Source organism: Plecotus auritus (genome assembly GCF_963455305.1).
Source record: "Plecotus auritus genome assembly, chromosome: 3".
Classification (NCBI taxonomy): domain Eukaryota; kingdom Metazoa; phylum Chordata; class Mammalia; order Chiroptera; family Vespertilionidae; genus Plecotus; species Plecotus auritus.
Window position 1 is genome coordinate 215,782,963 of NC_137772.1, and position 26,771 is coordinate 215,809,733.

General features: G+C 46.5%; 1 protein-coding gene across 3 annotated transcripts in view; it reads left to right on the forward strand.

Moving 5' to 3' along the window:
* Nucleotides 1-26,771, forward strand: part of RFX4 (regulatory factor X4) — a 139,680-nt gene that overhangs the window by 80,769 nt on the left and 32,140 nt on the right. For all 3 annotated transcript variants that reach the window (XM_080662089.1, XM_080662088.1, XM_080662087.1), the window contains exons 6-13: nt 3,043-3,256; nt 4,596-4,673; nt 8,339-8,502; nt 18,178-18,278; nt 20,278-20,336; nt 23,876-24,020; nt 25,927-26,021; nt 26,378-26,495. In XM_080662089.1, coding sequence (XP_080518215.1) covers nt 3,043-3,256; nt 4,596-4,673; nt 8,339-8,502; nt 18,178-18,278; nt 20,278-20,336; nt 23,876-24,020; nt 25,927-26,021; nt 26,378-26,495 — 974 coding nt within the window. The remainder of the gene's footprint in view (nt 1-3,042; nt 3,257-4,595; nt 4,674-8,338; nt 8,503-18,177; nt 18,279-20,277; nt 20,337-23,875; nt 24,021-25,926; nt 26,022-26,377; nt 26,496-26,771) is intronic.

Here is a 26,771-nt window from a genome sequence, read left to right on the forward strand (position 1 = left end):
AAAATTTTTTCAATAAAAACTACCACGGAAGACTCATAAGACTTGTGACCAAGGGTGATCCAAAAGCAGCGTGTCCAGTACTCCCCCCCACCCCCGATCCCCCCACTCCTGCCAATCCCGGCAGCAGGTTCCCATCCTTCCAGTGTGGGCTTAGCTTTGGGGCCAAGTTAAAGAAAGTGGATGATCAAACTGGGAAAACCCAGTTTTTGCTAAAGTCCTGAAAATACTGACACTGATTTATTTGTGGGGCTCAGAAGCTCTGGGGGTGATGTCCAAGGAGATGTACAGAACAGTTTTTAGCCAGGGACATTTTGGAATAAATTGCGCATAATCTTCCATGGTGACTACTCTGGAGAACAAAACTTGTTTATGTGAGAATTCCAGGGTCTGTTTTAGAATAAGGCTTCAGCCTTGGGAAAGGGTATAGAGTACAAGAGCCACTTTCTCCCTTTCTCCCTTGCCGGGCGGCATCCAAAGGGCAGTGCCCCGCGTTGGTTGAACAGATAGATAGACAGTGGATGGATGGAAGACAGCTGAGTGCGTGGAAATGATTTTTTATTCTGCTCCTGTTCTATAGAGAGTCACTGGCTCCAATACATTGTTGCCCATTTCTAAGAGTAGAAATAGACAGTGAAGCTAGAACAGAAAGGTTTCCCGTCTGCGTACACTTGGAGGAAGTTTCCCTCTGTCTACATGTGAGAGCCGGGGTGTTTTTTGTTTGTTTGTTTGTTTGTTTGTTTTTCTTTAACCTCAAGGTTGGCAAATTGGGCAACACTTCTTTTAAAATTCCACGTGATTTATTTCATGGTTTCCCCTCCATAAGGATCCTCCAAGGTTGGTCACACCTCCAGCCGTTTGAAAGGTAATAAGAAGCTCTAGTTTCCAACCTGCTTGCTGCTCAGTCTTACTAAAACAAACAAACAACAAACAAAATCCCTCAGCAAATGTATCTGGGCAGAATAAAGGGGCTGGGGCTGCGGTGGGGATGGCCAGTGGAGGGTTTTAGACCTGCCCTACAAAACTGAAATACATAGAAAACTTCAGAAGCGATCAGAGCAATAACTTCCTGTAGTTGTGGCTTGTGGCAGTACACACTCTGAAAAATCAAGAAATGGTCTGATCCGAATTGTTGCTGCTCTCTCAGTCTTAAGACGTTATGGAGAGGAGCTTTGTAACCTTGGGAAGGCCGGTCATAACTGCCTTCCCCCTGAAGGGTGTGACCGGGCCACTCGGAATGGAACGGCCCCTCCCCCTCCCACTGGGGGTGTGGGGAGCAGGAAGGGCAGTTATGACAGTTGGGAAGTAGAAGGCGCAGGAGGCAGATCGGCTCCACACAGAGAGAGCTTTCTGGGAACTATCCGGACCTAAAATGAACTGGGCTCCCTTGGGAGGGCCTGGGTACCTCATCCCAGGAGGCATTCAGATAGAGGCGAGATGCCCGCTAAGCAGAAATATGACAGAATGGTACCTAGAGGAACGGGGGTTAGGGGAGGGGTTACGTGTGCTTGTCTCTCCGCCCTGTGAGGCCTGGGCCATAACTCAGAATGCTTTCTCGTTTGTGTTGTGTTGTGACTACTGCCAACCAGACTTCTGTGGGTGGAAGAGAATCATTACTATGTTGCCGTGTTTCTGAAAGCTAGATGGGCATTGCTGTGTGATTGTGAAAATCTCCTCTCGACCTACTCAGAGTCTTGGGCGGGGGCCCAGGAGTCTGTACTTTAATATGTTGTGTAGGGGATTCTTGCTGTCAGTGAAGTTAGAGAACCGCTGGCGTGGTGGTTAAAAGCCCTTTGGAGGTTCAGATCCTGCCTCTCGTGCTTACGGGGTGATCTTGGTTTGTTATTTAAATTCTCTGGGCCTCCGGTCCCTCGTCTGTACAGTGGGATGATCATTAGTTCCAGCCTCGCGGGGTTTTGTGAGATTAAACAAGGAATGTGGGTGTCAAGCACTTAGCAGCCTGTGAGCTGCTGTGGTGGGCACCCCGTGTACAGTAGCAGAGGGCGACCGCCCCTCCGGCCGTTGGGGAGCACAGAGCCGGAGTGTAATGCAGGTGCTTCCCCAGCAGGCTGGCCGCCTCTAACTGACGGCCGTCAGGGTTACCGGTGACGCTGTGTCAGTGCTGGTCGTGGGCCCCATCCCATGCTTCGAATCCGTCGGTCTGGGAAGGGGCCCAGGACGCTGTGCTTTGATTATGCTCCGTGAATGGCTCTGACAAACATCCAGGTTTATAATACCCTGCGCAGTGGTCCTAGCGAGGGCTTCGCGGTGGGATAGACCTGTGTGCAAGACCCGGTTCTTCCCCGAAACAGCCCTGTAACCTTGAGCAGATGAAGCTTCTTGCCTCCATTTTCCCATCTGTAAAAAGACTGTAATAATCCCCACTATATAGTATTGTTTTTACAAATTAAGTACAGAGAGCACTTACCAAAGTACCTAGCACAGAGCAAGTGCTCAACAGTTGTAGCTAAAATCTTAAAAGCTTCCCTCCATTCGGCTTAATGGGAAATATTGCTGTCAGTAAACCCATTTTTAGTTAATGAAAAGTTCTGGTCTTTGCTTTACATTCAGTGTCAACAGAAGCACTGAATTTATCTGTTTAAAGATACAGTTCTTTATGACCACCATCTATTAAGGAAAACGGGCCCAATGAGTTTCTGTTGGTGATTTGCAGCCATAAACCCACCTTCTTCGTGGGTCTTCATAGAGGGGGAGACCTAAATGCCCTGTCCCTGGGTCACACTTGGCTCGATAGGAGAGATTAAGTACAAATGGAAATATTTTTCATCCCCCTCTCTGCTTTGCAAAGTATTTGACTTCACATTTTCTGTGGGAGGCAATTTTGGTTATTTTTACCTGTGTGATTGATGGCTGGCAACATGGAACTCTGGTTTAATTCCAGACTTCAGAGATGTCAAGCCTCACCAGAGAGTTAGCGCTTCTCGCCCAGGGAGGACGGGCCCAGTCGCCCGTGGCCTTGGGCAGCCCTGCTCAGGAAACGCCACCTGATAACATGCCTGGGCTTTCTCTCTCTCTATGGCCCAGGTACCATTACTATGGCATTGCTGTGAAGGAGAGCTCCCAATATTATGATGTGATGTATTCCAAGAAAGGAGCCGCCTGGGTGAGCGAGACGGGCAAGAAAGAAGTGAGCAAGCAGACGGTGGCATATTCACCCCGGTCCAAACTTGGAACGTTGCTGCCGGAGTTTCCAAATGTCAAAGATCTCAATCTGCCAGCCAGTCTGCCCGAGGAGAAGGTGACCATGTCCGAAGGGTTGGGGGGGAGGGTCATTTATCTCTCTCACTTACACACACACACACACACACACACACACACACACACTAACTGCAAAATGGTGAGTTTAAAAATACAATATAGAGATCTGAATCAAGCATGGACTTTCATTAATAGTAATGTATCAGTTCATTAGTTATGACAAATGTCCCATACTAATGTGAGATGTTAACAATAGAGATAACTGGGTGTGGGGTTATATGGGAACTCCCTGCACTGTCTTCAAAACTTTACTACGGATCTATTATTATTCTAAAATAAAAAGTTTACCTACAACCAACCTACCCACCCATCTATGAGTTTCACTGCCTCCTGTCACAAAGGAAGGGCCCCTCTCCTCTAATGGCTTTGTTATAAAGCTTATTTTCCTGTGTGCTGCCCAGGATAAAGTGAAATCATAGTCCCGTAGATAAGATCTCAGTATAGCAATTCAATTTGGGCCATAGGGTACCTGGAGGAAATTATTGGAAACACAAATCTGGGGACTTGCCCCTGGGTCATCACGTTCTCGCACACCTGTCCTGGTGCAACCAGTGCACCAGTAGGTGTGGGGCTCCTACTGTCCCCACGTGATGCTGGGAGCTGGGGTGATGGTGGATGAGGCAGGAGGCTTGCTCACAGTCGAGCAGGGAGCCAGATGGTTGCAAAGCAAACTATGTTTGTATTAAGCACATGTCTGCAACAAAAAGAACGCAAAGAGTACTTTCAATCTAAGAACTAGATAAATCCTTATTGTTTCTCAAATGTGCTTTTTTTCTCCACAGACTTCTTACACCATAGCTTTGAAATTTTTGGATGAAAGGAGATGGGAGAGAAAATTCTTTTGCTAAGCAGATCCAGAGGATTGCCAATGTCTCTCTGATTGTGGCAAAAGCACCTCTTATACACACTGGGTTTTAACTTTTCACTATCTCAACCGATGAGGAGAGTTTAATTCATAAGCCCTGCTGAGCTCTACTATGTGCCAGGCGCTGAGCTAAATGCTGGATAAAAAAGCATGAATAATGTGCCATTTCATTCTCCCAGAGCCCACAGTTTCATGGGGTGGAGAATGAGGACAGAGTGCAACCTGTGTTTCCATACCAAAAGTCAGTATTCTGATAAACACTCTCAGGGGCCGCGTGAGGGTCAGCGAGCATCACCTAAGGAAAACGAGTCTCAGTGGGGTCTTGCAGGACGAGGAAGAGTTAAGTGAATGTCATCCCCTCAACAGGGAATAAATGAGTTGAAAATTGAAATTCCAAGGGCAGCAGTAACATGTACTAATGCATCCCTTTCTTGTTGATCTCTCACCTCCACAGGTTTCTACCTTTATTATGATGTACAGAACACACTGTCAGAGAATACTGGACACTGTAATAAGAGCCAACTTTGATGAGGTAGGTCAACAAGCGTCTGTGTTAAAATACAATAAAACGACTCCTGTTTCATGAACTGCTGCTCGGTGCCTGACTTGGACGCCCTGATGCACAGTGTTAGCTCACTTAATCCTCCCAGTGATCCTAGGAACCGGGCACCGTTGCTGTCCTCACTTCATAGACCTTCTGTGTGGCTAGCAGGTGGCGTGGCCTTTCCCCAGTCTAACCAGTGAGCTGCATCCTGCCTGATTGGCCTGCGAGGAAGACCGTTTTGTCAGGGTAGCATTACATCCAGAATTACAGATTCAGAAAAGCTGGAGGAAAGCGTTTCTGTATTTTGGATTTAATTTCTCGTGAGGCTCGTCCACTGTGGTGCGTTTGGAGCTGGCTCCCGGTCGCCTCCATTCTCAATATGGTCCACATATGTATCAAAGCCCGCCAGTAGGGGACTGAAAGAGTTAATTCAGGAAACTAACTTGATAGATTTTTTTAAAAATATACTTTTATTGGTTTCAGAGAGGAAGGGAGAAGGGGAGAGAGAGAGAGAAACATCAGTGATGAGAGAGAACCATCGATCAGCTGCCTCTTGCACGTCCCCCACTGGGGATCGAGCCAGCAACCTGGGCATGTGCCCTTTACTGGAAACGAACCTGGGACCTCTCAGTCCACAGGCTGATGCTCTATCCACTGAGCCAAACCAGATAGGTCAGGAAACTAACTTTAACCACTTTCAATTATTTGCCTCTGATTACTTCACCTCTAATGCTTGCTAAGAGTCAGAACTTCTTCCTTCTGTCTAATAATAAGTTTCCACTTGTTAAATGCCTACATGATCCAGGCATTTTATAGAAGGGATGTGATTTCATCCTAACAATAGGTAGACACTATTATCTCCATTTTATAAGAGCTGGTAACTCTCATTTCATATTCTCAGTCCTGAGCTCCAGATTCAATTGTCATCTAAGTTAACAGGGCCAAACCAGAGTGCTAATTTTCTGCCCCAAATCTGCTTTCCAAGTCTTAGCTTACCACCACCATCCGCCCAATCATTCAGGCTACAAACCTCGATTCTTCTCTTTCCCTCACTCTTCATGTCCAGTCTGTCGGGAAATCCTGTCGGCTCTACCTCCAGATACAAACACTGTCCATTTCACATCCAACTTCCAAGTATCAGCTCCTAAGCTTTGCACTGTTCCCTCTCCCTCCTTTTTCCTCTCACTCTGAGGAACTGGTACCTTTGGACATTAAATGGTCTAACATGCACAGAGTAGGAAGGGAGGTCTGGGTAAAACACCCCCTACAAAGGCGGCTCCGGAGAAGGAGTGCTGCTCAGGGCTCCCGTGCCTCTCAGACAGATGCCGGTACAGACATTGGTTTTCCACAGATTTGTTTTACACACATAGCCACTGGTCTTCCCAGAATTTCTGCTGGAAATTGACTGCTCATATACTAAAAGAGTAGGGCTGCATGCAAGGAACACGTGGAAAGGCAAATGAATTCAGAATGTACCAGATCTTAGGAATCAACTGGGAAAAGCTTCTTCCTTGTTGTTGGAAGGGCAGGCAGAGGCTCAGGACCCAGCCTGAGACCAGTGCCCAGGGGTCAGGGGACAGCAGGGGGTACTCTGGAGGGCAAGCACCTTGTGCATGCAATGTGGCCATCTCTCAGGCCCAGCCAGACCAACCACCAGCCACCAGGTGTCCCAATGACAGGTGAGCAGAGCCACAGTGCGGATTCTGGCTGGCTGACATTCAGATTTTGGCAAGGGTGTACCAAATGCTTAGGATGGAACACTGATTTCTGTTAGTGCCTCCATGATATAATAGTAATAGCTAACCTTTATTAAGCATCTTCGACATGCCAAGCACTATAATAAGTACTTCTAAGCAATCATTACCAAAACCTATGCGGCAAATACTACTTCTGTTCCCATGTTCCATGTGAGGAAACTGAGGTGTAGAGATATCACACCCCTGGATGGTAGTGGTGCTAGGATTGGAACCCTGACAGGCAATCTTCCCTCATCTGGATTGTCGTAGTTTTAATGTTCAGTCTGGATGAAAACTTTGCCGTATTTTCACTGTCATGGAATTAACAGAACTGTGACTTGAGTTTCACAATTTACAAAGCTGACTGCATCCACCACTTTGATCATGTTTTTGGCAACTACCATTTTCCCTTTAGGAAGTCAGGGACATGCTTTTCTTCCCATTCCTCATCTCTGAAGCCTCCCACACAGTGTCGACACTGGGAAGTCCAGGCAGGCCATGGGGGTCGAAGAAGCAAGAGCAGGTCGCCAGGCTGGGGTTGGGGGAGCCTGGTGAAGGGAAAGCAAGATCTACTCCTCGGAGGGGCCTGAAGGACACTGCAGGTCGCCAGGGCAGGGGCAGGTAGCGGGGAAGCGGGCAGTCTCAGGAATGGGGTAGAAGCCCAGTTACCATGTGAAGAACAAGGCAGCCACAGGGGACAGGCAGGCAGGGGCTCTATGTCACCCATTGCCTAGCTTGCTATCTGGCTTTGGACAAGTAGGTGAATGTCTCTGCAAAATGGGAGTGATGAATCTCGCTGGAATAGTAGTATGAGTTTTAAATGAGAGAACCTATGCAGAGTATCTGGCATATCGTAGGCACTCAGTAAATAAAGCTAATGCCTATAAGAGTACCACCTCCAAAGTATTGGGCTGGGGCACTGAATTTTCCCCTGCACTGGCTCAGGACGAATAGGGGAGCCAGGGATGTGGATAATGCCGTGGGTTCGAGAGCACCACCTGTGGAGGAAGGAAGGATACAATAGTCCAGGAGCCAAGTGGAACCCATGAGATCACAAAAGTTCAGTTATTCCCCAACTTCAAGATGAGCCATTCCCCAGTGTTGGCTAAAGTCTATACATTTTTACATGTTATTATATGTACAGGTTAACCACCTTCTATCATTTTCCTTCACTTCCCTTACCTTGTTCCACCCCCTCCCCCCTACTCTGCTTTCTCCCTGACCTCCAAGTCACAGTAAAAGACAGGTGTCAGGGCCATTGGGGGTTCTCTGCTTTGGAAGTTCATTCAACCACTTGTTATCAGCAATTCAGCTTGCTTTCCCGCTGTCATATTCATAACAGCCCCACATTTGAGTGCTTACTATATTCCTGATCTGTGCCACGCAGCTTACTGCCCAGATATCAGCATCTAGGATCCTATAATGGCACCACCCGGCAGGGCTCTTTGGGAAAAGGGAGGCATTTGGATATGAAGAAAGCCTTGCACTTTACCTGGTTTGGGGCACACAGGTTTGAATCAGGAGATTTTTGTTTGTGGCACCTAATCTCTTCCCTTCCAGACTTTTTCCTTTTACTGGCCACTCATGGCCCCGGGGTACAAATAAGCCCATAGAATAGTAAATGCTAATCTGAGCTTTTTAAAAACAATACCCACCTTCCCTTCCTTAAATTCTCCCCAGACCACAGTAAGCACAAGGGGGTGAGGGGTGAAGGTGCTAATCCTCTCCCAGGGCAGAACAGACCCAGGCTGCCAGGCCACGTGGTTCTCCAGCAGTGGGCATGCCACACACAGGGGCAAGGAGGACCTTCCAGGCCTCCTGAGCCACACCAGGCTGGGGTGGCCTTGGCGGAGTCCCAGCCTCTGTTGGGAGGGCCCTGTGTGACCTCATGGTTCTTCTCTCTGTGGGTCGATACAGGTTCAAAGTTTCCTTCTGCACTTTTGGCAAGGGATGCCGCCCCACATGCTGCCGGTGCTGGGCTCCTCCACGGTGGTGAACATCGTCGGCGTGTGTGACTCCATCCTCTACAAAGCGATCTCGGGAGTGCTGATGCCCACTGTGCTGCAGGCATTACCCGACAGGTGGGCACACTTCTCATCTCCCCTCAGGGCCGGTCCCCAGCATTTACTGATCCTGCTTCTCCTTATGGGTTCTAATCATGCACTGTCTGGGGCCTCCCTTGTTTAGAAAGTCTCTAACACACAGCAATAAAAGGAAAAACCCAATGGTAATGATAAGCACCATTAACATTGGGTTTTTTTTAATTAAAATTTAAAAATGGTTAAAAATTCAAAATGTATAATAATGATGTACAGTGAAGAGCCGCCTCCTCCTCTTTTTCTCCAGACACCAGGTCCCCTGCCCAGAGCATAATTATTTTCTTTAATGTGTTGCAGGATTTTATTTGTTAATGTTTTCTTTAGGTTTTCTGCATCAAAAGTCATAAATAAGATTGGTCTGCATTTTCTTTTTGTGTTTAATCTTTGTCAGTTGTTGGTATCATTGTTTTTTGTTTTTTTTTGTTTAGTTTCGTTTTCATTTTTGTTTTTGCTTCATAAAAGGAATCTGGAAGCTCCCTGCCCTTTTTTTCCTAAGGTCTAGACCAGTTTAAATTGTATTGAAATTACTTGCTCTTGAAGATTGCATAGAATTAGTTCCCTTTTGAAGCCATTCGGGCCTGGTGTTTTATGGGGGTAAATCTTCAAAAACTTTTTTTTTCATATAATAAGTGCTCAGTTTAGATTTTCTATTTTCTCTGAGGCAAGTTTTGGTAAATTATATTATCCTAGAAAATGATCCATTTCTTCCAGATCTTTAAATTAATTTGCTTAGGGTTGAGCAAAGTGGGTTTGTGCACTCACTGAATTTCCTCCGTGTCTGGTTATTTCTGCTTTACTATATTTTAGTTTGTGTGGTTGTGCCTTCTGCCATTTCTTTGTAGTTAGCTTCCTAATTTTTATTTTTTCAAGAAAAAAACCTTTTGGATATACTTACTGGTGCTATTATTTTTTCTAATATATTAATATCTGCTTTTACTAACTCATTCCTTTTCCTTTCTTAAGTTTACTGTTATTCATTTACTCAACAAATACTTATTGAATGCTTTCTATGTGCCTGTTCCAATTCTAGGAGCTTCAGTTATATCAGTCACACACACCCCCAAAATTAACCAAAAAATAGCGCCTGATTTGTTTACACTTTTTACTCTTGTTTTAGAACATAAGTATTTCAGGCTTAGATTTTTCTTTGAGCACTGTTTTAACTGTATGCCATAGGTTTTGATATGTAATATTTTAATAATTGTTCTTTTCCTAAATATATTGGTTTGGAGTTCTTCTGTGTCCTAAGAATTTAAAAAGAGCATTTAAAATGTTCCAATTGTTAGGAGCTAGTGTTTTCTGGTTATGTTATTTTCCCTTTTATTGCTTTGTGATTAGAGACTTTCTAAACTACAGTATTTCTTTGAGACTTAATTTAGGTTTTCCCTGTTGTCTAACATACGGTCATTTTGTTACACTTGGAAAGAAGGAGCACTGTGTCTTCAAGGTGCCACTTTCACATTTATGAATTTGGACCAAGTTTGTTGTTAAGTTCTGAGACGTCTTCCCACTTAGGAGTTGAATAAACTCGCAATAGTGGGCACCCTTGCCTTCTTTCTGATCTTTGAGGAAAAGCTTTCAGCTTTTCACCATTGAGTGTGATGTTTGCTGTGGGTTTGTTATAAATGTCCTTTATTATGGTGAGTATGTTCCCTCTATATCCACTTTGTTGAGAGTTCTTATCATGGATATTGAGTTTTTTCAAATGCTTTTTCTCCATCTATTCAAAAGATCATGTGATTTTTATCCCTCGTTTTGTTGATGTGGTATATCACGTTGATTGATGTGGAGGTATTGAGCCCCATCCTTGCATTTCTGGCACTTGATCGTGGTATATGATTCTTTTAGTGTACTGTTGAATTCGGTGGGCTAATACTTCGTTGAGAAATTTTGCATCATGCTCATCAGGAATATTGGCCTGTAATTTCCCTTTTTTGTAGTGTCTGTCTATTTTAGGTATCAGAGTAATGTTGGCCTCGTAGAATGAGTTTGGAAGCATTCCTTTGTTTTCAGTTTTTTGGAATAATTAGAAAAGGATAGGTATTAATTTTCCTTTAAATGTTCGGTAGGATTTGCCTGTGAAGCCATCTGGTTCTGGGGCTTTTGTTTTATTTAGTTCCTTCCTTCTACTAACTTTGGGCTTTATTTGTTCTTTTTTGTATTTCTGTAGGCACAATCATGGTTATTTTAAATTCCCTGTTTGATAGTCTGGTTCCATAGATTGCTTTATCTCTTGGGAGTGCGTTCTTCTTAATTGTTTGTGTATCTTACAATTTTATATTGACTGCCAAACAGTATGTGGAGCAGTGAAAACTGAGGTAAGTAGAATTTATGCCTGGAAATGAGCATGCCTTTTCTTCTAGGCTCTTAATGTGAGGAAGTGAGCCAGGTTATTCAGGAGTTCATTGGGGTTGGGTTTTACTGTTGCTATGGTTACCTTTCGTATCCCAGCAGATTTAAATTCTTTTGGAGTGCCTGTGCTTAGGTTGGAAGTTTGTTTGTTGAGGGGTTTTTTCAGTGTTACTGCTACATCCTCAGCATTAGGTCTCCCGTGTACCACTACTACATTTGTTAGCCTGTTTGGGGATGGGGTGAGGGCAGGGTTCTCTGTTATCCTGACGCAGTCTTAAGTAAGCCTGTGGTTTTGGCAGTCAGTGTTGGGCATTTTCAGTGATCATATCTCACTCCAGAGATAAATCTCTAGTAGTTTGAGCCCATGATGGTTTCTGCCAAGATTAGAAAGCTTTTCCTTTTCATCCTCCCCTCCCCTGGCCACCTGCAGTGAGTCTCTCCCCGCGCCCAGGCCAACAGTATTTCCCACCCTTCCCCTAGCCACTAGAGGCTTTTGTTCATAGGGAGGATGGTCTGAGTAGGACCACATGCTTTTCTACAGCAGTGGCTGCTCCCCTCCTCCAAGCTGTTCCTCAGAGGTGGGCTTTCTCATTCTCCTCTCCTGCCCCCGTCCTTTTTGTGAGCATATGGCTGGGTCCATGGAGAAGACCTTGTGAAGAGATGCGAATGTCCTCTGCCTCTGTGGTTCCCAGAGCTCCTTGTACTTATGCTACTTCACACTCGGCCTTTACCGATTTAAGATGAATTCTACCTTGGCTGTGGGATGTCCCGCTTTCCTCCCTCTAACACAGATGAGCCAGCTCCCAAGTCCTGTCTTTCCACAAATTCCAGGCTAGGTGGTTGTGACCTCAGCGCTCTGATGGGTTAACAAAAAAATATGATTTTATAGATTATCTGGCTTTTTCTTATTATGGTGGGAGTGATGCTCTTTCCCATTTTCAACATTCTAGGTAGAACAGCAACACACCTGAATAGGCCAGTAAAGGTTGCCTCCAGATGGGATTGTGGTCCAATTTTAGTGTCGCGCTTTTATGCATTTTTCAAGTGTTCTACCTGAAGACTGAATTATTTTTACAATCATATGTCTAAGCGTATGCATGTACCAAATTATATATATATATATATATATATATGTATGTATGTATATATATACATACATATATATATGTGTGTATATATATATATATATATACATATATATATGTGTGTGTGTGTGTTTAATGAATGAATGAATATTTGAGTTCTGTGTGCATGCACGCATGCACACGTGCACACACGGACCCCTTTAGGTTTTGAGTTATTAAGTTATTGTACATTGATCAAGCGAATGAGATAATAACCAAATCCCTATCTACATTTTACTAAGAAGGGATCTCCTGCAGGATCAGTACAAGTATACACATCTTTATAAGAGAGCTTCACATGCTGCTAATACTGCTTACTAGGTGCTACACACACAAGGCATTATAGTTTATTATAAAGCAGTGCATGGGGTACAAACAAAATACTAACCCCTGCCGCCTCCTCTATAATTACCTTGTTTTTATAGAAGTGAAAGTTGAAGCTTAAGAGCTGAAGTCACTTGTCCATCTTCATCTGCAAATAAATGAAACAGCCAGAACTCAATATTTATTCATTCATTAAACAAATGTGTATTGATTACTATGCTGTGCTAGGTCCTGGAATGCAGCATTAAAGAAGATAAACATGCACCCTGCCCTCACTGAGCTTACAGTCTGCCAGAGGAGACAATTCTTTAAAATTACGTAGTTAATTACCAAAATGACCTTTGGCTTATAAATCCAGTGCCTTTTCCATTAAATCAGGAAGACAAAGTTTTTTAAAAGACCAGCTGACTTTTCAGTTGTTGATACTCATTTGTCCCTCACTTCTTTGCATGCCTTCTGTGTGCCCGGCCCTGTGCCAGGCCAGGGGTGGAATGAGAATCGGGTCTAGCAGTTCTCACAGCCCTCCTGGCCCAGGCTGGGGCGCGGCTGCCAGACCACCCGCCCCTTCCTTCCCTGCTCTGCAAAGCATATTGAAATATGCTTTCTGGTGAATAAGTGACAACGTAATAGAGAGAACCATGAATCATGCACTCTTATTTGCAAGATAGATAGATCATTCTCAAACTTGGGCTGTTCACCTCTTGTGACCTTTCAAGGGGTGCTGGCACAGTGGTTGTTAATAACCATTGGTCTAGCACAGTGGTCGGCAAACTCATTAGTCAACAGAGCCAAATATAAACAGTACAATGATTGAAATTTCTTTTGAGAGCCACATTTTTTAAACTTAAACTTCTTCTAATGCCACTTCTTCAAAATAGACTCTCCCAGGCTGTGATATTTTGTGGAAGAGCCACACTCAAGGGGACAAAGAGCTGCATGTGGCTCGCGAGCCGCGGTTTGCCGACCACTGGTCTAGCAGATATAAGGAAACATGTTTGGGTATAGGGGTTTGAGGATGGATGGGCAAGAAGGATAAGATATCAGTGAAGCAAAGAGAAGACTGAAGTTCTAAGCAATAGCCAGGCCTGTGGCCGAAAAGCAGCAGGAGGCCCTGGTCTGGGGCGGGGTGGGGGGGGGGCGGAATCCAGCATCTCAGGTGCGTGGGCAGTGTGGGTGTTTCCACCACCTAGCCTGCAGCCAGGCCGCACTGGGCTTAAATCTTGGCTCTTGCACTTATGGCTGCATCTCCTTGGCAAATAAAGCAACTTCGCTGAGCCTCAGTTTCTCGCCTCCCTGCTGGGAATAACATCGCACCTACTTGTTGGTGAGAGGTAAGTAAGAAAATATGTGTGAAGTGTTTAGTGCTTGTCACCTTGCACTCATTAAAAAGTGGCTGCTATTATCACCGCTTTGCTGTTGTACCAGCATCGCTGCTGGAGGTCATTCTGGCAGTTTCAAGTGTGGAGCTAAGATGCAGGGGGAAGGGCAGAAGGTGTGGGAGCCTCTGCAGGAAAGGGAGGGGAAGGAAAGGGATTATGCACCCCTGTGCCTGTGCCTAGCAGAGGGCCTGATTCAGAGGAAGTGCTGAATGAATGTTGAAGACTGCGTGAACCCAAAGCCCTGCATGTGCAGGGCGGGCCCTGGGAGAGCCAGCCTGGGGAGGCGGAAAGGTGAGGGAGAGCCCACAAGGGAGGCAGGATAAGTCAGCAGAGGGAAAAGTCAGGCTGCAGCGAGTGTACTGTGGGAGGAGATATGTCGAGAAGGGGTGTGGTCCCCATCCCCTGATGCCACAGGAAGGAGGAGTGGGCATGGAGGCATCTCTCAGACCAGGTGTTAAGGGGAGGCCAGCTCCTTGGACCCCTGAGCAGAGCAGCCTGAACATTGAGGTTACTCAAAGTCCCGCAGCCCCATGTCTGAGCCCCAAAATAGAATCTTTTCCAGGCAGAACCCCCCTTGCCTTTCTTCAGCTTAAGCCAACCAATTGCACCAAGTGAAAGGCCTCATCAGCAATCCTGCTGCTTACTTGCTGCTCCCAGACAAAGGCCAGCTCCCCACTCCAGCCGCGCGTAATCCTCCTGGATGTGTGTCATGGACGGAGAATGGCAAGGCCCTGGCCCCGCTGGTCCAGTAGCCGCAGGAGGGTCACAGTGGACACTTCTCTAGATTCTGGCCTCTGTTAAGAGCAGCACATGTTTTTGAGATTTAACCTCAGAAGTCAGATCCAGTTGCTACTAACGGATACTGGTTTAGAAGCTTTGCTCTGTCACAGGTGCAGGGCTTTGGGTCCACGCAGTCTCCAACATTCATTCAGCACTTCCTCTGGGCCAGGCACTCCGCTAGGCACAGGCACGGGTGCATAATGCCTTTCCTTTCAGGAAGACGCACTTGACTTCCCTCTTCCCTCACACACCCAGATCCACTCACCGGAAATCCTGTTGGCTCTGCCTTCAAAATATTTTAATCTGACCATATCGCATTATTTCCAGTGGTACCACCCTCGTCCTCCCTCTTGCCCGGACTCTTGCAGTAACTCTGCACAGATCTCCCTGTTCTGTCCTCACCCTCCTACACTTGATTTTCATCACAGAAGCCAAAAGAGTCTTTAAAACATATGGCAGGATTGAGAGTGTTGAGATAGTGGGGAGAGCTGGGAAGCTGGGAAGGAAGGGAGCCAGGCTGCTATCTGGGGCAGCAGCTTTCCAGGCAGAGGGAGAGAGAGGGAGCAGCAGGTGCAAAGGGCCTGGTGAGGCTGGCAGGGGCTTAGAGACACAGAAAGGGGGCTAGTGCCCGTGGGAATCAGGTGAGCTGGGGGGAGGGGCTGAAATCAGAGAGATAAAGGGGAGCATTTGGGTAGGGCCTCGTGGGGAATACATCTGAACTCGGTGCACCGGGGATTGGGAGCCATTAATCCATTTGTTTCACTGAACAAACATTTCTTACATGCCTACTAGGTGCCTGGCACTCTTGCCAGGTGCTGAGGCTACCGTGGTGCACACAGTCTAGTGGGAAAGATGGACGTTAATCAGATAATCGCACAAGTTAGTGCACAGCTGCAGGGCCCGTCCAGAGGAATCCTTGGGGGCTCTGACCCAGAGAAGGGGCTTCAGGGAAGGCTTTCCTGTGGAAGTAACGCCTGGTCTGAGATCGGATGGAGGAGAGGGAGTTGAATGGGTAAAGAAGGGTGGGATGAAAGGTTGCCAAGGGCACAGGCCCTGAGGTGGCAAAGACTGGGCAGAGGCCAAGGGGGCTGAAATGTGGATGAAGGGAGGAACCGCACAGTGAGGCTGGAGAGGGAAACAAGGCTAGAGTGTGAGCTTTGGGGGTCCGGGTGAGGAGGTTGGTTTTCAGCCAGAGGTGAAACAGATCAGGATTGCAAGTGCTTTGGCAAAATCCCTCTTGACACTGAAAGATGGGGTGGAAGTGGGAAGGTGAGCAGGGCGGGGAGGCTCCACGGAAGCTGTTATAGGGGCCCTGGTGAAGGACGAGGACAGCTTGAAGTGGGAGAAAACTAGAGGGGGCTGAGAGGTAGCTTGAAGATAAAATCTGTAATGCCTGGCAGTGGGAAGAGAGACTATTTGAATCTCACACTAGTTGCTCTAGAAGAGGAACAACCAGATATTATAAGCTTCATAATGTGATGCAGTGGGCAGCCACCTATGAAGCTTTTTATGCCTAAAAGAAAAAAAAATCATAACTGAACTTAAGTCTTTCGACCTAATTGCCACTTTATAGAAAGCACACAGGGTAGGTGAACAGTTTAAATGCCCCACGAGGAAGAAATCAGAATGTGGGGCCTCCCAGGGAATAAATAACAAATGGCATGAAATAAACTCTTAAGGAGATTTAAGAAATAGAACAAGGCAATATATGTTTTATCCAATGTGTGGACTTTGTTTGGATCCAGATAGTAACAAAATAGAAGATTTCTTTAAGAGAAATTTGAGTATGGACTGGACCTTAGATAATATTAAAGAATTACTGTTCATTCTGTTAGGTATACTAATAGCATGGTGATAAATTAAAATGGCAAACTGTTTGCTAATTATTGAAAGTAGGTGATAGATATTTGGAGGTTTATTATGCTATTCTCTTTATCCCAGGGTATATTTGAAATTTTTTATAATAAATAACGTTAAAAACAAAAGTTCATGGAAAGTAGAATCTCCACAAAGGAGGGAATACAAGAAAAGAACTAGCTCTGACGGGGAAATGATGAGTTCAGTTTGCACATGTTGAGTTTGATGTGCCTTTGGGACTTGTAAATGGAGGGTTCCTGAGTCCTGCAGACCTCTGCTCTGGAGATATCACAGTAAGTGTAGATGGTGACATGCTGTGGGCATGGAGAAACTACCCAGGGCAGGAATCCAGAGGGATGAGAGAGGGCCCAGGTCTAGTCCTGAAAGAACTGGAAGATGTAATGGCCAGGTAGAGGGGGCTGAGCTTTGTGACTGAGGAGCAGGAGCCAGAAGACAGACGGTCACAAATGTCAAGGTAAGCAAATGTTTCCAACAGGAGGAAGGGCTAACAGAGCCGAATGCTGCTAAGATGTCAAGCAAGATGAGAACCAAAATGAGTCCATTGGGTTTGTGTCAGGGATGGAGGCTGTTCTCTGGGTGAGGGACAGGAGTGAACAAGAGGTGACAAAAGGGAGACAAGAGTCTAGATAACTGAGAAGGAATATGTCTGTGAAGAAGAAGAAAGAGGGTCGTAGCTTGAGGAGTGAAGAAATGAGAGGGTTTTTTGTTTTGAAGACGAGCCAATGTTGGAGCACTGAAATGTAGAGAGGAATGACCCAGGAGGGAGGAAAAGGTGCAGTGGAGGGGAGAAGTGGCAGTCAGTAATACAAGATCCCTGAGAAGGCAGGAGGGGATGAGATAGGAGATTGGCTCTTTGATTCTAAATAGGAGGGGATGAGACCTGCTGGTAGAGGGAGGGAAGTAGGCGGATTGGAGGTGTGAGAGTCTTGGGAGAAGGTAGGACTTGGTCATGGAAAAGGAAAGAATGTATAAGCAGAAAAACATGTTGGGACTGCCCAGTGGGGAGGAGGTTGGTGATCATAGTGAGACAGGAGAGTCGGTGGGAGACTGAACAGGGTAGTGTTGGTGGAAGGCAAGGATGGTTGGATGTCAGTGTGGGGAGAGGTCCCTGTGGCCCGAATGACTAAGGAGGACTACATGGAGGACACTGGAGTTAGGGCTATGAGCAGGTGGGATCCTGAAAATGGTGCTCAATGTCTTTTCAACTCCAAATTTCCATCTCACATTGTAATCGACTGCCCCCCCCGACCTTTCACCCCTCCAGCCCCCTCCCACCTCCTGCTCCAAAACAATCCTTGACTTTCCAAATCTGATATGAGTTCAAGGTCCATGTCAGGGTTGTTTGCAAGTTAAAAATACACTGTTGCTTCTCAGTCCTTTCCAAGCAGCAAGCAGTTCACTAAGCCTAGGCCCACGCCAGGTGGGCAGGCATGGCCATATGCTGCCAGGGTTCCTGTCCGACTGGGGGGCTGGGACAAGTTGGGCAGCATGAGGAGGAGGGGCCAACTGCAAATCGGCGCTTAGAGGCCCACTGTCTTCACCCCTTATACCAAGCTCTACAAAAACACGGAGGATGTTTGCTCACAGGAAGTTCTGATGGCTGCCCAGCCTTGCACTGTGCCTGCCGGGTGTCCCCGCCCACCAGCACTGGCACAGAGCACATTCTGCTCGTGCCCTGCTCAGACCCACCAGTTCTGCAGAGCTGGGGCTGCCAGCCACGCCTCTCAAGTTACTGCTATGAGTGGCACCTATTGGTTGCAGTCTGGTGGAAGGACTGGGCCACACACGATGCACTTAAAATGTATCCTTTCTCTTCCTAGCTTAACTCAGGTGATCCGGAAGTTTGCCAAGCAGCTGGATGAGTGGCTAAAAGTGGCTCTTCACGACCTCCCAGAAAACCTGCGAAACATCAAGTTTGAACGTAAGTGCTGAGTTTGGGAGTGGATGGGTAGGGGGAAAACAGTTTTGTGCCAAACATCTTACATAAAATAATAACAATAGCTACCATTTACTGTGTGTTACTACAAAGTACCAAGTATTATGCTTAGCACTTTCCATACATTAACTTGTTCAATCCTCACGAAATGTTAATTACTGGTGGTACACCTGCTTTCATAGAAAAGGGAACAGGCTTAGGGAGGTAGTAAGTAGCAGCGGCAGGATTGCTCCCAGATCTGCCTCCCACAGCAGAAACGCCAGAGTTTCTGCTCATCACCTCCATGCTCCTTCTCTCACTTATCCTTGTGCCACCACTATGGTGTAGGACACAGTGTTGCTGTTCACAGATGGGGCTTCAAGACGCAGTGAAAGGTCCCCAAAGCCACATAGCCAGTCACTAGGGGCCTGTAGTCCAACTCCCGTCTGTCCAACCCCCAGACCCAGAGATTCCCCTGAGCTCCTGCCCACAAATGGAACTGGTCTCAGGAGACAGAAAACAGCGTGGGTCTCACATATTTAACGCCCTGCCTAATGAGCAAGCCAAATTAATATTTCTCGTAAGGGGTTGGGACTGCGAATCTTCTCTCTGTTGAGCAGCACCCTCACTCCCCAGCGTTGTTTTGCCTGAGGAAACTGGTCCAATTTCTGTCTCGATGTGTCTGTACTAGTGGGAAGACTCACTATTAAACAAAGAAGAAATGATTTCAAGCAAATCAAAGTTATAAGATAGATGTTTCTTAAAACCCCATTTGAATACAGCCTGCCTTTCTTGCCCTAAATCGGTGCCCCCAGTAAAATGAAGGAGATCAAATTACCTCTCTCCGCAGGCAGAGGGGCCCTTTCAGCGGCTCTGAGGCCGCCTGCGGTGCCCATCACCTACTGATAAAGCCCACTTTATTTCACGGCTCTCAGTTCTTTTCTTTGCCCCAGCACTAAATTCCACATCACAAAGTTAAAGAAAAAGTAATTAAGGAGAAGGATTAACGATTGATCAGCCTGGAAAATTAGAAGTTCTTCTGTCCCTTCCCCACCCCCACCCCCATTCCTCCACCCCATGCCTTATATTTCAAACCAAGCTGGCTCCAAGTCCAAATTACAATAATCCCAGGACCACTTCTGATTGTTTCTTGACCAGTTCAGAAATTAATGAGAAGAATGCCTGTGCCATTTTAATTATGCTGACAAAACAAACCTGTTGAAAGTTGGCAGCGAGGAGCTTTTGGGACCTTCTACCTGTGGGTGCCTGGGGGCACCCACTCTTCCCAGGGAGACTTGGGGTGCACCTTGAAAATGGGCAAGGAGTGGAAACACACACCACTCCAAATGATTGTAAGAATGAAGACCCTGGGTAGGCACATGGCTGGTCTGCTTCAGAATTCACAGAACAGGACCATACCACTTCAAATCATCAGCCCACTGTGTCACCATAGGAAACAGAACCATCAGAACACGCAGTGGGTCATGGAGCTCATTTGCTAAAAGGGACAGATGACGAATGCAAAGCCATGTTCAAGGAGCAGCTCGGGGTTCCATCGTCGGAGCCCCCCTAGCAGCTCACACCCCCGAGGCTCATTCAGGGCTTCCTATTAGACAGACTGCATTGTAAAGGACCTTCTTCAAAGCTCCCACTTGATTCTTGCAATTATTTATGGGGAGTAGGGATTGAGCCTGCAATTAGCTAAATGAAAGACAACTAAATAATTGCTTTTACTCACGGTTGATTGACACCACGATTTCTCACACCTGCTAGTGTGACTTTGAAACATATGCCCCAAATATCGCCATTTTAGGAAATAGTTGTCCAAACGGGAAAATAAAAAACTCAAACCCTGGGTTTTGCCAGTGGGCTTCTAAAATGAGTTGGACAGTGAGACAACTTTAGGTAAATAAGAAAATTACTTCTTGAAATCTGCCCCTGGAAAATCTGAAGCAGGACCATAAAGCCTGCAAATATTTCAAACTACCTTTTATTCTTCTTTCAGTGTCCAGAAGGTTTTCCCAAATTCTGAGACGGCAAACATCACTAAATCATCTCTGCCAGGTATGTGTCCTGCACTGTGTTCTAACTACTGCTAAGTCATTACAAATGAGGGCAAATCCACAGACCAGCTGCCCATGGGATGTCGGGTGTAGCTGTTACCTTTAATTTCTACAGATAAGGAATAAAAACATTAGCCAATCACTAAATAGCTTCAACTAACAAAATAATGTCTGACAATAGTTGCCCCTTAACCTGTTCTAGGCTCTCAAGTTTGTTTCCCTTCTGTAAATTGGGGTTTCTCTGACACTGTTGACATTTTCAGCTGGATAATTCTTTGCTGTGAGAAGTTGTTTTGTGCATTGTAGGTATTTAGTAGCACCCCTGCCTTCTACCCACCTGATGCCAGCCAGTAGCACCCCTCCCCAGCCCCAAGTCCCACCTGGATGTGACGATCAGGAATGTCCCCCGACCCTCAGTGTAGCCTGGGCAGGGTATGCCTGGTTGTGAGCCACTGAAATGAGTGATTCAAACAGATATGGAGGATGACTTATTTGTTGTTTTTGTGTCACCCAAAAGAGTTCAAAGCCACGAGGCATGTTAAATATTTAGCCAATTTTATTTATTCTAGATTTCTGTTCTTTGGAGCATAAAAGTGACATATGCTTACCATTTACAAAGTTCAAAACTAGCAAAAGTGTAGCAGAGTAAAAAGTGGAAGATTCTACTCTAACTCCATACTTATAACTGGATGGCATAAAGCTTTGCATTTCTATTAATCCTGCACCTTAAGGAAGGGACTGTGAGTCGGCCTGTTATCATTCATTAACACATTAATGATCTAAAAGCAGAGGGAGCAAGCTGGTGGCTGCAGGTCAAACCAGCCCTCAGATGTGTGGGGTTATTTTTGTTTGATTTGCATGTGTTCAGAGTCATTTTATTACTCAGCCACCAATAATTGAAACTTGTAGATGACAGCTGAACACCGAAATTTTCTGTAGAAAAATGTTAAGAGCTGGCAACCTCAGCGCTACACCTCCCCAGGGCAGTGATCAGCTGGGTGGGCTGAGCGCCTCTCCAGCGGCACTGTCCTTGTCTCCCCAGCTCCCCACCTTCTCGTACACTGACCCCTCGCTCGTGTGTCACCTGCCTGTCTGCTTTCTGTGTTTGGGTTTGCAGTCCCTCCCTTATAGTGTTGGTTCTGGGTTGGTGCCAGCTATTGAAGGTCAAGGTGGGAGGGAGGGCTTTCTAGTTAGAGTGCCTGAGGCAGGCTCCAGGCTGGGAACCAGAACGTGTAAAACTGCACCCACACACCTCACTTTTCCTGCTCTGCCCCTGGCATAAACGGCACAGGGAGGGATTTGGAGACCAGAGGGAAACCCTTCCATGTTCCTGTAGGCAGGTACAGAGGCCACTCTGGGCATTGTTCTGGGATGTGGCAGAGCCTGACAGATGAATGGGATTCAGTGAAGAAAATAATATTGGCAAATGAAAGACACACTGCCATGTTTCCCAGGAATCATGCCTCGGGTCATATCAGGGAACTAGACATGGTCTTGGTGCATACCTCGGGGTTCACAAAGTTTAGAAAAGCCTTTGGCCCTTTCTACTGCACAGGTAGGTAAAAGCATCTACACATATGTGTAAGGATGCATGTGTGTGCGTGTGCACACACACATGCACTCACTCACACACTTCCTCTCTACTTTCCATGCTGACGTATGTAATTTAATCAGCAAATGCTACCTTTCCATCTCACTGGACAGCTATCAAACACGTTCCTGGATCAGCCAGAGGACTGGGGTTGGTGCTAAGAACGTTTCGTGGAACGTCTTAGTATTCCAACGAGCTTTCCTAAACACACACAGCAAGTCAGACTACACAGCACCCGACCAAAAACACCCCCGCCCCCAAGTACTTACACCTGAGATCTAATATCCAGACCCTTTTGGATACACTAAGCAAGCAAATTGGCATTCATATCTCAGCTGTTCACTCCACAAAATCTTTTTGAGTGCCTACTGTGTGCCAGGCATTATGTATGCTCAGTGGTATTTGCCCTCAGCAGAAAAAAAAGTAAATGAAAGAATAATCCACAGTGGTTAAGTGCATGAAGGTAACATCACAGAAAGAGAGAATGATGGGGCATTGAGGTTCTCCTTAGATAAAGTGATTAGAGAAAGCCTCCCCATGGAGTGACATCTAAGTTGGAGTGTATGCAATGGAAGGGTTGCTGGGACGGGCAGGGTGAGAGAAGAAAGTTCCAGACGTAACACAGACCTTGTGCAAAGGCCCTGAGGTGTCATGGCAATCAAGAGAACCTGAATAGCAGTCGCCTCTTTCATTGAGCTCTTACTCCTTAAGCTCTGTCCTCTTCAAACAGAACCTTAATAAATTCTTGACAGCATTCCTCCATGAGAGGCAGCCCTTATGACACGTCCATTTTCTAGACCAGGAAACTGAGGTGGTTCCACATGCCTGCCCCAAGTCTCAGCTGTTCAGCAGCGAGGCCAGGATTTGAACTAAGTATATTGGAATGCGGAATCCCAGACTTTCACATTTGGTTGTTTTCATTACCATTAGAGACTTACCCAGTTATTTCACATACTCATATATTCAGGCCTCTGTGACCTTCAGAGTTCTACGATGATCTAAGCTAGGTTTTACTTGAGTTCAGACAGTCCGGGTGTAAAGGTTATTGTCAGTATTTACCTTTGCCTGGAAATTCACAAGCATTAGGAGACATATAATGTCCATGTGTATTTGAAATCTTTTTTATTTTCATTTTACTAAAGACTCCTTTGAAAACATGCAACTAAAGGAAATGATTCTGGAAATGTTTTTCTTTGCTTTCATCAATATTGTTCCGACTTCGTGGTTCCAAGTAGTAGTGATCCAAGTGTTGTTTCAACTTGCAGATTTAAGTTCTACCAATGAGGGTTTGCTGAGAAGCTACAACTTGCGCGCGCGCACACACACACACACACACACACACACACACACACACCCATAAACTACCAAGTCTTAAGGTCTAATTTCCCTTTTACTCCACCTTAATTATATTTGTTTTAATCATTACAGTTACATGAAAAACAGAAAGCTAGACTGCAAACTGCGTCAGAATGCACTCACATGTAAACTACACACTGAAAGATTCCTGGGTCAAGGCTTTGGTGGGCCCGGGCAGCAGACCATTCCTGGTCCGGGACTGGCACTTCTTGGGCGTAGGAGACATAGAGGTTATTCAGCGCAGAGCTCCCGTCCCACAGGCTTGCATCAGAGAGCTGGCAGGTCTCTGGGCCCCGTCCCATGGTTCCACAGGGTCAAGACCAAGGGGCTGGGAACAGCATGATTGGGTCTGGCCTAGGCCACCATGAGGTCGTTTTTTAGCAAGAAAGGGAGATCGAGAGAGCCTCAGAGAAAAAGGGTATAGATCTTGAGTTATGGACTCACCTACTTATTTGTTAAAACTATTTTCCTGAATTTCAAAGTAGTTTGCAAAATACCCTTGGCAGATTCATTTAAAAGGCTTAAAGGAAATAAAGTGAAGGGGTTCTCCCCTGACAACCCTGAGCTAAGGAGCTGGCTGGATTGGATTACAGGCCTCTCGAACGGTGATCCACAGCACGGACATCACATTCCAGATGCTGGAAGACTGGAGGAACGTGGACCTCAACAGCATCACCAAGCAAACCCTGTACACCATGGAGGACTCCCACGAGGAGCATCGCAAACTCATCATCCAGCGTAAGACGGGCTACCAGGGTTATGTCATTTTGGTGTGTTTTTTTTAAAGAGAAAGTATCTTGGGAGATAGACATGCCTGGGAGCACTCTGCTTACTTTAAATTAAAAAGTGCACGCTGGGACTTGAGTGTGCTGGTGGGAATGAGTAAGTGCTGCATGGGCTTGGGGTGCCCAATAGACTGGTTCAACCCCTGGCTCTCGTGCACGGTGACTTGGCTTCCGAATCTGTAAAATGGGGGTGATACAGAGGGATTAAATGGGACAATGTGTGCCCTGTGCCTGGTGCACAATGTCGTGCTGGTAGATGAGGTGGTTAGAGGGCAAGCACTTGAGTCAGGCTGTGTTTTAAACTTGCCTCTGCCATTCACTATCTCTGAAACCTTTGGGAAGTTACGTATTCCATAGTGCCTCCGTCTCCTCATTGTAAAGTAGGGTAATCATAGTACCTAACTCCTTGGGTTGCTCATTCATTCATATTCAACAAACACTTGAGCACAAAAGGCACTTGAGCAATTGCTATGTACCATGTGCTGTTCTAGGCTCTGACATTCACATTCTAGGGATGGTCTAAGGTTAAACGTGTCCACGTACAGCACTTAGAGGAGTGCTGGCACGTGGCAAGCACTGGATAACCGTTAGCAGTTGGCACTCTCTGCCACCACCAGTCGCTCAGATGCACAGAGGGTGGGACGAAGGGCAAAAAAACACAACCAAGGAGAAGCTCAGAGACCTGGTTCCAGTCCCTGCTCTGTCCCTAACTTGCCCTCTGACTTCAAGTGGCTCATGTCACCTCATTAAGACCTAGCTTCCTCATCTGTAAAAAGAGGCAGGTCAACCAAACGGACTTTTAAAGCCCCTTCTCATTCTGCAATGTTAGGACCTTCCGGTAGTCCTGGAAGCTGACCTCGTTGGTGGCTATCAACTAAGTAAAGTGGGACAACCAGCCATTCCAGAGAAATGGGGAACTAAAACTGCTCAGACAAGTGAAAACTACAGATGTGTGTGGATCTTGAATTGTGGTTTGATTTACACACACACACACACACACACACACACACACACACACACGTGTCATGAAAAGATGTTTCAGATTGGAGACCACCGCAGAGATGGTTCTGTTTTCTCAGTGCTCCACTGCTTGCAGAGTACTTCCTGATCCATGATCTGACTTGCAGCTGAAGCCAGGGGGGAAGTGGTACGATTATCCACCTTTTCCTAATGCAGAACTGAGGGCACAGCAATTACTTCCTTCAATCCAAAAATATTTATCAAGCATCTACGATTTAGGTAGCAGAAGCTGGTCAGGCTACTGCCCAGTATAGTTGTGGTTTAAAAACATTTGAATGATCAAATGAGACCTATCACAGGGCAGAGAGCAAGAGAGTAACAGCACTGCTGTCCACTCAGGCCAGCCAGCACCCACGGGTAACAGCATCACAGGTCATGCACCAGCTAACAAAGACAGCGGGCAAAAATGCACGCATGTACACACACACTCACCGCATCACAGGATTATGAGTGATATACTGAAGGCAAAATACAGAAAGTAAAATGCTATGCATGTGTAGAGGGACATAGTCAGTGCTGGTAAGGGGCACAGAGTGGGTAGAAAGGATTTCAAGGAGGGACATGTCCCCTGGGCCATTAGGAACCAAGCAGTGCAAGTAGAGGGAAGTGCCTGAGAAAAGCAGGACTTGGGGGAATGGCAGGGACGATGGGGTGGCCGGGTAAAGTGCTCACAGGCATGGGGATGAGCCAGGAAGAATAAGTTGCGGCGTATTTTCCAAAGCCTTGAATGCCCTGCTAAGACTGTGGTTTTCATTTCTTCAGTTTTATGCCTTTGTTCTTCTTAAGATGCGTCTCTGCTTAAACCCAGTGTGGTGATGTGTGGGCTCTCTGTTTGATAGTGTATCAGGAGTTCGACCACCTGCTGGAGGAGCAGTCGCCCATCGAGTCCTACATCGAGTGGCTGGACACCATGGTGGACCGCTGTGTTGTGAAGGTTGGTAGATGGGAGTGGGAGGTGCAGCCCTGGGCCCTGCAGCCCATCACTCGCCTTCGTGACACGTGGGTAGTTCAGAGCCCTGCAGCGAGCCAGCTGGAGGTTCCTCAGCAGCCACGGGGCCCCCGGTCTCCCTCCCCTGCTTCAGCCAGGCCAGCACCTGTTATGCACATTGGGCTTTGATGAGAGAGCTCATTTTTTCACAAGTATTTTTGCTGATAGAAGCAAAAAGTTGAAAACCATTGCTCCATACTTTGAACTTGGAGACCTTACATAAGCCTTCCCTGTCAATTTCTAAAGACAGTGCTAAATGAAGGGTCAAGTCCAGCATGTTAAAGTCATTCACTCTCTCGTAGGTGGCCGCCAAGAGACAAGGGTCCCTGAGGAAAGTGGCCCAGCAGTTCCTCCTGATGTGGTCCTGCTTCGGCACCAGAGTGATCCGGGACATGACCTTGCACAGTGCCCCCAGTTTTGGTAAGGCCCCAACACTCCCCGCCGCCAAACACTGGTTTCTCTGGGCTCTGCGCCCCCTCTGTCCAGGTCACCTCTTGGAGTCAACCACGGTGTTACTGGCTGTCTCTGAGGCCTCAAGGACATTGCCCTGAAATGTACCTGTTTCTGGGGGACACCATTTTCTTAGAGCTTTCAGGGAGAAAGGGGAATTGTGAGTTGTCAAGGTGAAGAGTGCAAATCTGACAGTGGGAGGTTGGCAGACAGTGTCTGAGTTTAGAGAGGAATGGATAGCAGTGG